Below are 16,544 nucleotides of genomic sequence, written 5' to 3'. Positions count from 1 at the left end.
TGAATAGCCCTGTGATATTAGAGATGCGAAAACAGAAACATAAAGAGATACAATGGTTTTTTAAGTTATGAAAATTTTAAAAAATATCTTAAGTTGAATGATTTTGAAAACATAGTATTTGAAAATTGTTGGATGCAACTGAAGCAGTGCTTAGGGGAAATTTTATAGCTTTACATACTTATATTAGAAAAAAACAAACGTGTAATAAAGTAACTTACATCTGTTTCACCTTAAGAAGCTAGAAGTTAAGAAAACTGAATCAAAATAAGTTGATGGAAGGATATAATGAATATAAAAGTCAAAAACAGTGAAACAGAACAAAGACAAACAATAACAAAAGTTAATAAAGATAACAGTTGGCTCTCTGAAAAAGTAATGAAATTACTTGCAGGATCAAAAAGAGAAAAAACTATAAATGAAAGAGAGAATATCATTATAGAGCCTATATTCATCAAAAGGATGAGGAATATTATGCACAATTTATGCCAAAAAAATTGAAAACTTAGATGAAATTGTCAAAATTTTTAACAGATATAAATTACCAAAACAGACACAAGAAAAAATCATGTAGTCTGAATATTCATGTATCTGTTTTCCAAACTTGAATTTGTACTTTAATTCTTCTTATGAAGAAAACTCCAGGCTTAGATGACTTTAATTCTCTTTCTGATTTCAATTCTCAATATTCAATTCAATTGAGAGATGGAGAATTCTCTCAAACATTTCAGGAAGAAATAATGCCAGTTTTACACAAATTCTTTTATGACATAGAGGAAGAGGAAAATTTGACAGCATAATTCTTGACAATACCTGACAAAGACTTTTCAGGTAAAGAAAATTACACATCCACATCTGTCATAAAACTAAAGGGGAATTTTTTTTTAATTTTTAAAGTTTTTAGCAAATCGAATCCAGCAATTTAGGAAGAAAGTGCGTATCATATCATAATGAGTCAGTTTAATATTTAAAAATTAAGGTAATTCACCATATTAAAGGAAATAAAGTAAAAAATATATTATCAACCCTATAGATGTGCAAAATGCATTTGACAATATTCAACAGACATTAATTATAAAAACTATTAGTAAACTTGAAGCAGAAGACTTTTCTCAACCTCATAAAAGTTTTATAGCTAATGTGATATTTCATGATGAAATATTGAACATTTTTATTCTAAGATCATTATAGGTACTCTTACCTCTTCTATTCAACATTGCATTTGAAGTTCTAGCCAATGCAGGAAGTTAATGAAAAACAAAGTATAGTTTGAATAAAAATAAATAAAACTTTTTAAAAAATTCTAATACATTCTAATAAAATAAAAATATTTTATCTATTAGTACATTTTAAAATAAATTCCTGTAATTATTTATGAACTTCAACTTAGGGAATTAATCAATAAGAGAAAAAGAGGAAATTCAATAAATCGATCTATTTTTATTCTTCTATCACTTCTGATATTAGCTAGCATTTCATCTTCAATCATTACATAAAACATATACTGCTTTTGCTGAACTATACTTCAGTATAAGGGATATTTTTAATTATGATTTTACTCTACAGCTTACTATAAATAATACCTTTTTTGTCTTTTTTACTTTTTTGTTATACTTTAAGTTCTAGGGTACATGTGCACAACATGTAGGTTTGTTACATATGTATACAAGTGCCATGTTGCTGTGCTGCACCCATTAACTCGTCATTTACGTAAGGTGTATCTCCTAATGCTGTTCTTCCTCCCTCCCCCGACCCCACAACAGGCTCCAGTGTGTGATGTTCCCCTTCCTGTGTCCAAGTGTTCTCATTGTTCAATTCCCACCTATGAGTGAGAACATGAGGTGTTCGGTTTTCTGTCCTTGTGATAGTTTGCTGAGAATGATGGTTTCCCGCTTCATCCATGTCCCTACAAAGGACATGAACTCATCCTTTTTTATGGCTGCATAGTATTCCATGGTATATATGTTCCACATTTTCTTAATCCACTCTATCATTGATGGACATTTCTAAGTCTTTGCTGTTGTGAATAGTACCACAATAAAAATACGTGTGCATGCGTCTTTATGGCAGCATGATTTATAATCCTTTGGGTATATGCCCAGTAATGGGATGACTGGGTCAAATGGTATTTCTAGATCTTTGAGGAATCGCCACACTGTCTTCCACAATGGTTGAACTAGTTTACAGCCCATCAGCAGCATAAAAGTATTCCTATTTCTCCACATCCTCTCCAGTACCTGTTGTTTCCTGACATTTTAATGATCGCCGTTCTAACTGGTGTGAGATGGTATCTCATTATGGTTCTGATTTGCATTTCTCTGATGGCCAGTGATGATGAGCATTTCTTCATGTGTCTGTTGGCTGCATAAATGTGTTCTTTTGAGAAGTGTCTGTTCATATTCTTTGCCCACTTTTTGGTGAGGTTGTTTGATTATATCTTATAAATTTGTTTAAGTTATTGTAGATTCTGGATTTTAGCCCTTTGTCAGATCAGTAGATTATAAAAATTTTCTCCCATTCTGTAGGTTGCCTGTTCACTCTGGTGGTAGTTTCTTTTGCTGTGCAGAAGTTCTTTAGTTTAATTAGATCCCATTTGTCAATTTTGGCTTTTGTTGCCATTGCTTTTGGTGTTTTAGTCATGAAGGCTTTGCCCATGCCTGTGGCCTGAATGGTATTGCCTAGGTCTTCTTCTAGGGTTTTTATGGTTTTAGGTCTAACATTTAAGTCTTTAATCCATCTTGAATTAATTTTTGTATAAGGTGTAAGGAAGGGATCCAGTTTCAGCTTTCTGCATATGGCTAGCCAGTTTTCCCAGAACCATTTATTAAATAGGGAATCCTTTCCCCATTTCTTGTTTTTGTCAGGTTTGTCAAAGATCAGATGGTTGTAGATGTATGGTATTATTTCCGAGGGCTCTATTCTGTTCCGTTAGTTTATATCTCTGTTTTGGTACCAGTACCATGCTTTGGTTTGTAGCCTTGTAGTTTTGGTTACTGTAGCCTTGTAGTATAGTTTGAAGTTGGGTAGCATGATGCCTCCAGCTTTGTTCTTTTGGCTTAGGATTGTCTTGGCAATATGGGTTCTTTTTTGGTTCCATATGAACTTTAAAGTGGTTTTTTCCAATTTTGTGAAGAAAGTCATTGGTAGCTTGATGGGGATGGCACTGAATCTATAAATTACCTTGGGCAGTATGGCCATTTTCATATTGATTCTTCCTGTCCATGAGCATGGAACGTTCTTCCATTTGTTTGTGTCCTCTTTTATTTTATTGAGCAGTGGTTTGTAGTTCTCCTTGAAGAGGTCCTTCACCTCCCTTGTAAGTTGGATTCCTAGGTATTTTATTCTCTTTAAAGCAATTGTGAATGGGAGTTCATTCATGATTTGGCTCTCTGTTTGTCTGTTATTGGTGTATAGGAATGCTTGTGATTTTTGCACATTTATTTTGTATCCTGAGACGTTGCTGAAGTTTCTTATCAGCTTAAGGAGCTTTTGGACTGATACGATGGGGTTTTCTAAATGTACAATCATGCCATCTGCAAACAGAGACAATTTGACTTTCCCTTTCCTAATTGAATACCCTTTATTTCTTTCTCTTGCCTGATTGCCCTGGACAGAACTTCCAACCCTATGTTGATTAGGAGTGGTGAGAGAAGGCATCCCTGTCTTATGCCAGTTTTCAAAGGGAATGCTTCCAGTTTTTGCCCATTCAGTATATTGGCTGTGGGTTTGTGTGTCTCTGCACATGAGATGGGTCTCCTGAATACAGCACACTCATGGGTCTTGACTCTTTATCTAATTTGCCAGTCTGTGTCTTTTAGTTGGAGCATTTAGCCCATTTACATTTAAGGTTAATATTGTTATGTGTGAATTTGATCCTGTCATTATGATGTTAGCTGGTTATTTTGCTCGTTATTTGATGCAGTTTCTTCCTAGCATTGATGGTCTTTATAATGTGGCATGTTTTTGTAGTGGCTGGTACTGGTTGTTCCTTTCCATGTCTAGTGCTTCCTTCAGGAGTTCTTTTAAGGCAGGCCTGGTGGTGACAAAATCTCTCAGCATTTGCTTGTCTGTAAAGGATTTTATTTCTCCTTCACTTATGAAGCTTAGTTTGACTGGATGAGAAATTCTGGGTTGAAAATTCTTTTCTTTAAGAATGTTGAATATTGACCCCCACTCTCTTCTGGCTTGCAGTTTCTGCTGAGAGATCCACTGTTAGTCTGATAGGCTTCCCTTTGTGGGTAACCCAACTTTCTCTCTGGCTGCCCTTAACGTTTTTTCCTTCATTTCGACTTTGGTGAATCTGATAATTATGTGTTTTAGAGTTGCTCTTCTCGAGGAGTATCTTTGTTGTGTTCTCTGTGTTTCCTAAATTTGAATGTTGGCCTGCCTCGCTAGGTTGCAGAAGTTCTCCTGGATAATAACTTGAAGAGTGTTTTTCAACTTGGTTCCATTCTCCCCATCACTTTCAGGTACACCAATCAGAAGTAGATTTGGTCTTTTCACATAGTCCCATAATTCTTGGAGCCTTTGTTCATTTCTTTTTACTCTTTTTTCTTTAAACTTCTCTTCTCACTTCATTTCATTCATTTGATCTTCAATCACTGATACCCTTTCTTCCACTTGATCAAACCGGCTACTGAAGCTTGTGCATGTGTCACGTAGTTCTCCTGCCATGGTTTTCAGCTCTATCCAGTCATTTAAGGACTTCTCTACACTGTTTATTCTAGTTAGCCATTTGTCTAATCTTTTTTCAAGGTTTTTAGCTTCTTTGCAATGTATTTGAACAACCTCCTTTAGCTCAGAGAAGTTTGTTATTACTGATCACCTGAAGTCTTCTTCTCTCAACTTGTCAAAGTCATTCTCCATCCAGCTTTGTTCTGTTGCTGGCAAGGAGCTGCATTCCTTTGGAGGAGAAGAGACACTCTGATTTTTAGAATTTTCAGCTTTTCTGCTCTGGTTTCTCCCCATCTTTGTCATTTTATCTACCTTTGGTCTTTGATGATGGTGACATACAGATGGGGTTTTGGTGTGGATGTCCTTTCTGTTTGTTAGTTTTCCTTCTAACAGTCAGGACTGTTAGCTGCAGGTCTGTTGGAGTTTGCTAGAGGTCCACTCCAGACCCTGTTTGCCTGGATATCACCAGTGGAGGCTGCAGAACAGCAAATATTGCAGAATGGCAAATGTGCTGTCTGATGCTTCTTCTGGAAGCTTCATCTCAGAAGGGCACCTGGCTGTATGGCGTGTCAGTCGGTCCCTACTGGGAGGTCTCTCCCAGTTAGGCTACTCGGGGTTCAGGGACCCACTTGAGGAGACAGTCTGTTCTCAGATCTCAAACTCCGTGCTGGGAGAAGCACTACTCTCTTCAAAACTCAGTTGGAAATGCAGAAATCACCCATCTTCTGTGTCACTCACACTGGGAGCTGCAGACTGGAGCTGTTCCTATTCAGCCATTTTGGAACCTCCCCTAAAACTGTTAGTTGCAGAAACATGATCATCTACATAAAAAACCTCAAGAGATCTACAAAAGGCTACTAGAATTAATAAATGAGTTTATTAGTTGTAAAATCAATTGTGTTTCTGTATACAAGCTGCAAACATTTTGAAAATAAAATTTGAAAACAGTATACTTTGTAACAGCATAAAATCATAAAATATTCGAGGATATCTTTAATTAAATGTATATGAAACCTCCACACTGCAAACTACAAAATATTGTTGAGAGAAGTTTTAAGACCTATATAAATGGAGAGATATATTATGTTAATGACTGAAAGACTCAATATTTCTAAGCTGTCAGTTCTTCCAAAATTTTAATAAATTTAGCATAATCTTTATCAAAAATGTTAACAGGCTTATTTGTAGAAGTTGAAAAGCTGATTCTAAAATCTGTGTAGAAATATAAGAGTCTAAGGCAGCCAAAACAATTTTGAAAAAGATTAAAGAAGTTCGAGGACTTACACTTCCTCCTTACATGAGTTAGTATAAAGCTACAGTGATCACGGCACTGTTATTGGCATAAAGCATAGGGATAGGCAAATAGATCATTAAAATAGAGGAGTGATTTCAGAAACAGGCTCACATATGTAAAGTCATTTGATCTTCTACAAAGGCAACAAAACAACTACATGGGGAAAGGAAAATCTTTCCACAAAAGGAAATGGAACAGCAATTATTGAATATATTGGAAGAAAAGGAAACTGGTCCCCTACGTACACCTTACATAAAAACTAATTGAAAAATAAGGAGTTTAACACAAAACCTAAAACTATAAAGCTCTTAGAGGAAAACACAAGAGAAGATCTCTCTAATCTTGGGGGTAGGTAAATATTTCTTAGAGAAGACACATAAAACATTACTCATACAAGAAAAAAAAAATGAAGTGGAAGAAAGCAAAATTCAAAATTCTGTTTTTCCAAAGGCACTAATAAGAAAATGCAAACCATAGACTGAGAGAAAATATTTGTACTACAAATATCTGTCCAAGGACTTGTGTCCACTTTTGTATAGAACTCCAACAAATCAATAGTAAAAAGAAAATCAGGCCAATTTGAACAGATATTTTATAAAAGCAAATCTACAAGTAGGTAACACATACATACAAGTATGCTCGTTGTCTTTACTTATCAAAGAATTGTAAATTAAATCATAATGAAATATCATATAGCCCCATGAGAATGACTAAAATTAAAATAATTGACAATATAAAGTGTTGCCAGAAGTGAGGAACAACTGGAGGTATCATGCATACATCACAGGTGGGAGGATAAATTATTACAAACACTCTGGAAAACTACTGGATATCATCTACTGAAGTTAATATGAAGGGATACTTAATATCCCTTAGTACCCAACACTTTTACCCCTAGATAAATTAGTGTTTATGCCCACTAAATGTCTTATATAGGAGTAGTAATCACAATACTATTTACAAAATCTCAATGCTAGAAACAGTCCAAATATTCATCAAAAATAGAAATGGATAAAAAATAAAACATGGTATAGTCGTACAATGGAATATCATGCAACAATAAAAAATAGACTAATGATACAAATGACAATAAATCTCAAAAGAGTACATACTATAAATCAATTTATATGAAGTTCAAAAATTGGCAAAATTAATATATGGTGATAGAAATCAGAACAGTAGGTACCTATATGGGTTATGATTCCTTGGACGAGGTTAAGGCAACTTTCTGGGGGTAATGGAAATGCTCTATATCTTAATTGAGTGTTATACAAGTGTTCCTGTTTATACGCTTCAGATTGGCACACAAATTTCCCTTTTTTTTTTTAAAAAAGAGTATATCATAATGAAGGTAGCTCATCTCTGACTTAAAGAAGATCCTAAAATAATTACTGTGGAAAAAAACAAAACTAAAATCCCAGAGACTCTTGAAGATTACCATTAGATCTCCAAATAATATCATGATTTGTATTATCCTTTTGTTTTACTGATTTCAAAACAAAGAATACCTGACAGGATCATGAGATTAATGAATTCAATGAAATTGAGTTCAGATCTTTTGAAAGTTCACCAATTTCTGGATTTTTAAAAGCAAATGACTTTCAAATTCCCTTCAGAAACATATGCAGCAAAACAGAAAAATGTGGAGTTAAAGGTCAAAATAAGTAAGTTTGTACTGCCAACAAATTTGTCTTTCAAGCTAAACAAGTTTTTCTTTATGAAACTTATGCTGAAATATGATATTGATTCCAACAGGTAAAATGTTTTCTTGCATTGAACTAAATAAATCCCGTAGTACTCTTACTTATTCTTAGTCATACTGCATAATGTACACCTTTGGAGGTAAATAAGCAATGAACCTGAAATTCCTTGGTGTATGTATTGCTCTGATATGACGTAAGATATTGAACTGTGTCTATATATCTATGCAGATGTCCTAGAAATTAGCAGGACTGCAGTGGTTCTTGTATGTTTTATTTTTGTTCATCCTCACATAGCCATCTGTAAAACTATCACTTTGTCAGACCCACAATACTGATGCCATTCTGCTATGCATTTAGCCAAGGTGACTGGGTTTTTCATCTCATACAGTGAAAACAGCACTTTTAGAAAGCAATTTGCAAATACATGTCTTCATTCCTTTGGAAGGTACTAAGAATCTAAATACTGTGTCTTAAATTCCACTGGCTGTGCTAGAGATTTTGAGGTAAATCAAATGAGGTCTGTCCAGAACTCATCATGGCCCTCAGTTACAGTTTAAATGTAAACATCTTGTGTTTCTTGTTAAAGACTGTATTTTATGTACATTGGTCAAACATAAGAAGCCTAATAATGGGAATTAGAGAGATAATTGGACTTGACTTCAGAAAACTCAAGGGTAAGCCCTAGCTTTTCATTCTTCCAGGAGTGGGAGAGATGAGTCTTCCCCTTCCTGTCTCCATATACCTTCTTACCTTTTCACATCCTGCCTACTTCCCAGGATGACTGTGAAGAACAAAGTGATAGAATAAATGTAAGAGGGCTTCAAATGTGAGGAATTGGTGGTATTTGTTATCCTGCTAGTCTATTTTAAGCTTTATAGTTTTCCAAGGCAAAGTATCAGTATACGACACCATTGCTTATGAAGTATTTTGTTGTTTGATAGTTACTTAATGCTGAATTTCTAAAGATCTGGGTGCAATTTAAAAGCACATTTCCAACACAGTCATCAAGTTTAAAAAGTAGCCAATTCAGAGAAGTATTTTCCTTTTTGCTCTGCAGAATGTAATGCTAGACTTGCAATTCCTTCTATTGGTTTTGAACAAAATTAGAGCCTGGATAGAAATTCAAAAAATCAGAAAAGTAGCAAAGGAAAGAGCTGATTTTTAGAATTTTCCAAGAGCAACCTTTCAAGAAAGGTTCATGTGTGTGTATGTGTGTGTGTGAATATTTCAGAAAAATGCAGATAAATTTTGTGATGTGTTAACTTCTAAATAATTTTCTTATTAGTTTGTCTACCAAACTCATTTTATTTAACAAATGGATTCAAAGAGACACTAAGAAATTTTTAAATGCTGTATATTTCTGGAAGACAAGCTATTTGTATTATTCTTTAAAATCCTATCAGCATTATCTCATTCTTTAGTGGTACTACTTTAGTTTCACCCTCTAAAGCCATGGGAAACTAGCCAGAGATCAGAATTGTATCCAGAATTTGCAGTTGTGAGAAACACTGATTTCTGACTCTTGAATAAGCCACTAATGGTAAAAGGCAGTAGAACAGGTTCTCATTTCCAAGGCATTTTTGCAACAAGCCTGTGATATTTATCAATATGATTAATGTCTCCTTGAGTTTTCACGCAGATCAACACGGTTGCCTCTACTGACAGTAATGGGTAGATTTGGAGGATGCTGCATTTATTTTAACTATGACTGATATAAGAGAGAGATCAGAGATGAACATACCAGCCAAAAAAAAAAATCATTAGTAAAAGAAGACAGGTTTTTGCTTTTTATTCTCCTCTTGAACACACATGTCAGGTTGGCAAGATAAGAAGTCAGTGCAGTTAATTTTTTTACAAAAATAGTCGCTTCCATCAAAATGTGTTTGTATCTTAAATTAAATAACAATGACTACCTGAATTTTTCCCTTCCGCTAGTTGTTTTGTGACACATGAAAAAAATATATATTTGAACAAAATCTGCATTTATTAATCATTATTACCTTGTTAGCCAAGAAGAAAAAAATAATTAGAAATGCAAGTTATTTGGAAGGAAAGGTCAAAATGTTTATTTTACCTTGAATTGTATACAGTCAGGCCTCTCTATTTTTAAATGTTGCTAGAAGTAGTATAAAGTGTTATTTCAAAATAAATTTCATTTTCCATAGTAATACAAATGTATTTAGTTAGTCCATTCTCAGCCAAGAATCTGGTTTTTTTAAAAAATCATAAACATAACCCCTAAAATTGCAGAAATGAAAAGAACTGTAGCTATGAGCCAAGATAACTTTAAATGTAAAAAAGGTTTTAGTTTCAAAAGCCATAAAAGTACTATAAACACCGGTTACACCAGGGGTTCTAATATTCCATAAAATATTTATAACACTCACAGAAATACAGTTATATCAGATCAATATTTTACTGAAATTGAATGTATTAGTTGCTGTAATTATTAAATGCTTAAATGTTTTTCGTGCTGTTCTTCGAATTTAGAAAGGCCCATTTATAGAAGAAGTAAAGAAGGGTAGAGGGCCTAAATTCCTGAAGTTTTCCAATGAAGGCTAAATTAGTGCATCCTTCTCTCCCAATCAAATTCTTCTATAGAGCAAGAGGTCTCTCAAATCTCACCCTCAGCTGTAGAATGTCTCCGAAGGCTGTCCTTAGGAAGAGTGTCTCCTAAGCCCCTGTCCCTGTGGTCAGGGGCTTCCTGCATATTTGTTATTGATGTTGCTTGTTTCTCTAATACTGAAGTTTCAATGAAGAGTTTTCTCAAGATTTGTGTACTTTACCCTGTCTTTTCTTCTTCATTAAAAGAAAACAAAACAAAACAAGACTGGCCAGGCGCAGTGGCTCATGCCTGTAATCCCAGCACTTTGGGAGGCTGAGGCAGATGGATCACAAGGTCAGGAGTTCAAGACCAACCTGGCCAATATGGTGAAACCCTGTCTCTACTAAAAATACAAAAATTAGCCAGGCGTAGTGGCAAGTGCCTGTAATCCCATCTACTCGGGAGGCTGAGGCAGGAGAATTGCTTGAACCTGGGAGGCAGAGGTTGCAGTGAGCCGAGATCATGCCACTGTACTTCAGCCTGGGTGACAGAGTGAGACTTCTCTCAAGAAAAAAACAAAACTATAGAAATTTTTTTGGTTTCAGAGAAATGCAAACAACAACAACAACAACAAAAAGGTGCTGTTATGTCATTGGATTTCACACCTTATTAATGGCTGTCAGAGCACTTTACAACGGTAGGAAAGCATTTAAAAACAATTAGTAGTTCTCTGTTATAGACTTTCAGAGAAGAAACCTGAAGGATCTCCAGGGAATTGTAAAGACAGGTACAAGTTGTGGGGCCTGAGAACCTCAGGCTGCCTGGAGTTTCCATTTCGATGGGGCCACTTTTTCTACTTCCTCCTCCTTTTTAAAAGTGTATTTTGGCCCCCTGAAGGCAGCGTCCTCAAATGACAGCAAAACCTCTAAGAAAAATATAAACTCTTCTTTCACAATGCTTATTACGATGACCTCTGCTTTTACCTTGATGGAAAATAAATATTCCCTATCCTGGGACAGAATGAAGAAATTATAAAGGTGGCAAATCTATACTCAGAGATTCTAACATTCTCTTTATACAGAGTTCTAGTTCCTTCATAGTTTACCTACAGGGCCCCCTACTAATCTTGCACTCATGGCCTTTATTCACCCTAAAGAGTAAATAACACTTTGAAATATTTATAAATAAATTAAATAATTAATGTACTTTAGCATTCAATGTGATTTGACAGTGAAAATTTAATATTCTAAATTAATTGTGGGGTACAGGAAGTAAATAGAATATAAAATCTCTTGCTCCATCTATAGGAATGTCATCCCTGCATGTAACTGCCAAATGCCTAAGCCCTATAGGAAAAATGTTGCCATTCAACATTCTATAAAATTTAACTCAAGAAAGTGGCCAGGCACAGTGGCTCACACCAGTAATCCCAGCACTCTAGGAGGCCAAGGCAGGTGGATTACTTGAGGTCAGGAGTTTGAGACTACCCTGGCCAACATGGTGAAACCCCATCTCTGCTAAAAATACAAAAAATTAGCTCAGCATGGTGGCAGGCGCCTATAATCCCAGCTACTCGGGAGGCTAAGGTAGGAGAATTGCTTGAACCTGGGAGGCAGAGGTTACAGTGAACCGAGGTTGCGCCATTGCACTCCAACCTAGGCAACAAGAGTGAAACTCTGTCTCAGAAAAATAAGAAAATAAAAATAAAAGAAAGTAAATTATCATAATGCCTTTCTCAGGCCAAAGTTACCATTTGGGGGCCAAAGAGCTTGTACCACAGAGTATAAAAATACATCTATTACATTTGTATCCTTAAAACACCAGATAGCAGCATCTTAACTAAAGAAAAAACAACAACAAAAAACAAACAAACAAAAGTTAAATGTAGCTTAGCTGCATTTAATAGATACAGTCTTATAATATTTAGGGTTGTGCAAAAGTAATTGTGGTTTTTGCAATTTTAATTGCAAAAGATACAGCTGACTGTATCTTCTGACTCTAAGACTACTATTTTAACTGCAAAAACCACAATTACTTTTGCACCAACCTAACAAATACACACAAGAATAAAATGCAGTTGTATCTGCATATATTATATGAGCATCTCCAATATCAGGTTCCCAAAAGCCTATCAGTAGCTTTATTTCTATTTTATTTCATCAATAGTAATATTAGTATTAATATTTTAACATAAATGATTGATGACATTATTCTTGTACCTTATCCTCAACATGTCAGAAACCAAATCCATAATAGTATTAAATCTTTCCCCCACCCAGATGATCTGGTTTCCATTAGTGGCACCAACAGACCCCTCCCTCCTTTCCATTCACACTGGAAGCCAAGGAGTCATCCTTAACTCACCCCAAGTCATGTCTCATACTGCAGACAAACCAATCTTTCAAAAGTGGAAATCCTTTCTTGTCAATTCCTTGCTAGAAAAAAAGAGGGCGAAAAAGCTGATGCCTCTTTATTACATGCTAAATTAAGCACACTTCAATTTCCTGTGTTCTAAAACTGTTCAATATATTAGACATTATTAGACATCATAGTATATTAGACATAAATACCTTTAATTTGTACATATTGCATTCATATTGTTCCTATTATAGATTATGGTTTTTTTTTTTGTTTTTTTTTGGTTTTTTTTTGTTTTTTTTTTTTGAGTTGGAGTCTTGCTCTGTCACCCAGGCTGGAGTGCAGTGGTGCGATCTTGGCTTACTGCAACCTCCACTTCCTGGGTTCAAGCGATTCTCCTGCCTCAGCCTCCTAAGTAGCTGGGACTACAAGCATAGGCCACCACACTCAGGTAATTTTTGTATTTTTAGTAGAGACAGTATTTCACCATGTTGGCCAGGATGGTCTCAATCTCCTGACTTGGCTTGGCTGAGTCAAAGTGCCTTGGCTTCCCAAAGTGCTGAGATTACAGGTGTGAGCCACCACGCCTGACCTAAATTATGTTTCTTATTAGCTAAACTTAATGACTACTAAGTGGCAGGCACTGTCTTTATGCTTCATATAAATAGTCTTAGATAACCTCAGGATAGATACTATTATATCTATTATATTTTATCCCTAAAACAAGTAAATCAAGATCACAAAATTAGGTAACAGATAAGGAGAATTCATTTCAGCAAAGGTTGTGCTATGTCTAAAGTAACAGCAATAACCCCTAGAACAGCAGCGACTCAGCTGACTGTATCTTCTGACTCTAAGACTAGTGGCATTAATAATTCCCTTCCGTCTGTCCTTTAACCTGAGTATAAATAACAATTTCACATGGAATTAGTGTTATTATTATCCAGAGGAATTAGGGGAGTTACTAGCAGAGGTCACAAAAATTCTTATTCCTTATATTTTCTCTGAGTTATGACATAGTGAAATGTTCCTGTTTGTAACTAATTTTCCTATTTCTTTGATGGCCATATCTAGATTTTCCCCAACAATTCTGATTCCAGACTTTCTGCCTATAACTCTCATAATCAAAGGCATGGTTTAGGGGAACTGCTCTAGAAGATATTCTCAAAAAATTGTAAAGCTACATGTTGACATGACATTGTAAAGATTAGGATAGAAAGATGTTAATGGAAACAGAGTGAAAGGAAACCGTGGGTCCTTAAGTATTTTATCCTAAGTTATGGACTTACGATGCAAGGCTGGTGTTGCTCATGAAGGTATACAGCCAATAAATTAGGAGAAAATAGAACCTAAAACATTCTTTCAAATGGCCAGGCAATCGCAATGAACAAGAACAAGGAAGGATCCTCTCCTCTTTCTTTCATAAGCACATCTCCTTTAATACAAAAGGAAAGAACCAAAGTTTAATTAACCTTGTGATATTAAAGGTTTGACCAGAACAGCAACCTTTGTTTTAGAAGATGAAAATTTAATTACTTCTCTTGAAGTAAAATATAAATGGAATTCTTTAACATATGTGCTCAATTAATCTATTTTAGATGAGATCAAATAATAAAAAAATTGATATTTCAATTTTCTCTGAGGAGAAAATATTAAAATAAGTTTATGCACACTGAATGTAAGAATGTTGAAGAAATTCCTCATTATATGTTGTGGAAGATTTAATGAAACTTGGTTAATGAACAGAAAGGTGTTTCAAATCATATACTTTTAATTTTGAAAAACAGTTCTGTCACAAAATTTTGATACTTAAGGTCTGTTGATATACTTGTCATAAATAAATTAACTTGGATGGTTAATTAAATGTCAGGTAACACACTAAGATAGCTAGCTATTTTATGGTGACTTTGGAAAATTCCAAAAGCAAACGTTTGTCTCTTAAAAGTCAAGGGATTGTAATGCCAAAGCAAAGTCTCCAGGTCCTGAAAACATTCATCATTTTTCTCCTTGCAAAATGTCCCCAAAAGGAGACCATCCAAGAAAAATTATATAAACTTGGACTATAGCTTTTGTTTTTATAAATAAGACAAAAGTATTCCTAATTAAGAAATGAAAGATATGAATTTTCTAGGCTTTATATCTTAGGTTGCTCATTATTTTAGCTTCTCCAACCCAAGTCTATATTAATGTGCTTTTCTTTCTCCAGGGAGATAAAGAAGCTGAATTAGGGCTTCCCTTTTCCCCACTTTGTGATCGGAAGTCAACCATGGTGGCCCAGTCACAAATAGGTAATACCGATGATTTGTGGTGGCGGAAAGTGAGTGTGTGCTTGTCAGTTTTCAAATGTGTAAACCATGTTGTTCAAAGGGGTAACTTCCATGAAAACCTCACTCCATATTCACGACACATTTGATTTTTAAATGGATCTCTATGGTGCTGAATAAGAATTATTGAAGCATTTTCACAAAATGAATTCAATAAAGTAACAGTAAATGTAATTGTTACCATGGTTCTAACCCTTTTACAAAATATAACATTGTCTTGTGTGGGAGACTATTTTATGTTATTTTATTGCTGATTACGGTTTTCTGTAATTTAATTCTTTAGATAGAGGTCAACTCAATGAAAATATTAGTGCACTTGTTCTATCACTAAGTTTCCATGGTATGCTTAATATAGTAGTGCACATTTCATTTGGAAAAATTTTCTGTCATGATGTGAATAGATTAACCAACAACAGGAAATTTGCAAAATGATAATGCTCCCAACCACATTCATTCTTATCATCTGTATTTGGGTTGGGGACTTCAAGTCCAGTTCATTATTAAAACATATTATTGCTGTGTTGCATGACTCAAATACTTGTAATAATTATTCGCTGAGCCAGCATTTTTGTTACTGAACAATACGATCAATAAACACAAGGATCACTTCTTACCTGTGTAGTTATGCTGCGGCACCACCCATCACAAAGCTTTGGGGCAGTCAGCTGTGGGAAAGCTGCGTGCTCCGCCCTCTTCCCCTTCCCATCCACGTTTCAACAGCTGTTTTTCTAGAGACCATAACACAGGTGCCTATTCTTGCTTAGTAAGTGTAAATGTGGCAGGCTAAGGACCTGATGTGGCAAGCTACGAATGGAAGTTTCTGAGGCTTGTTGCTGTAATATAAATTGCAGCCATGTTAGTAAAGGTGATGCCCCAGTTGACAGTCTACACATCTCAGGCATTTAAGAACATAGACAAAACTGGCCGGACGCAGTGGCTCACACCTGTATTCCCAGAACTTTGGGAGGCCGAGGCGGGCAGATCACGAGTCAGGAAATCGAGACCATCCTGACTAACATGGTGAAACCCCGTCTCTAGTAAAAAATACAAAAGATTAGCCAGGCGTGGTGGCGGGCACCTGTAATCCCAGCTACTCGGGAGGCTGAGGCAGGAGAATCACTTGAACCCAGGAGGCAGAGGTTGCAGTGAGCCGAGATCGCGCCACTGCACTCCAGCGTGGGCGACAGAGCGAGACTCCTTCTCACACACACACACAAAAGAACATAGATAGAACTTAAAATAGTACCCTGGGTGGTCAGTTAACACTGATTTAACATGAAGGCATCCATTAAAACTATGGAAGTTTTATTAAATTAAAAATGTGTCTTATTATACATCGTAAGTAATCCAGTTACTTGAAATGTGAATTACTTTTATCCAAGCATCGGATGGACAATCTTTAAATGTGCATACTTTACAGGACATTATCACTTAAAAAGCCCCCCTCCAGCTATTCTTCTTTATTCAGGTGGTAGTCCATTGCTCTCAGATGTGTTTCCAACAACAAATTCTTGACTTGAGGCACCCACAGCTGTCCTGGGATCTGGGATATTGCCATGTACACAGACCTTAGAATAGGTTGTTGTCTCCTCCTCTGCCTAAACACGGGATGGAAAATGCTTCCAGAGGACAATGATGCCCTTTTCTCT

At 35.5% G+C, this 16,544-nt stretch overlaps 1 protein-coding gene across 9 annotated transcripts in view; it reads left to right on the top strand.

Moving 5' to 3' along the window:
• The window catches only part of PDE1A (phosphodiesterase 1A), a 389,378-nt gene that overhangs the window by 329,300 nt on the left and 43,534 nt on the right, over positions 1-16,544 (top strand). For all 9 annotated transcript variants that reach the window (XM_073019855.1, XM_073019854.1, XM_038001881.2 and 6 more), the window contains one exon: positions 14,778-14,859. In XM_073019855.1, the coding sequence (XP_072875956.1) occupies positions 14,778-14,859 (82 nt within the window). The remainder of the gene's footprint in view (positions 1-14,777; positions 14,860-16,544) is intronic.

This window comes from Chlorocebus sabaeus, chromosome 10 (assembly GCF_047675955.1).
Source record: "Chlorocebus sabaeus isolate Y175 chromosome 10, mChlSab1.0.hap1, whole genome shotgun sequence".
In the NCBI taxonomy this organism is placed as follows: Eukaryota; Metazoa; Chordata; class Mammalia; order Primates; family Cercopithecidae; genus Chlorocebus; species Chlorocebus sabaeus.
The sequence above is the reverse complement of the archived record's forward strand: the minus strand, read 5'-3'. Positions and strand labels throughout refer to the sequence as shown.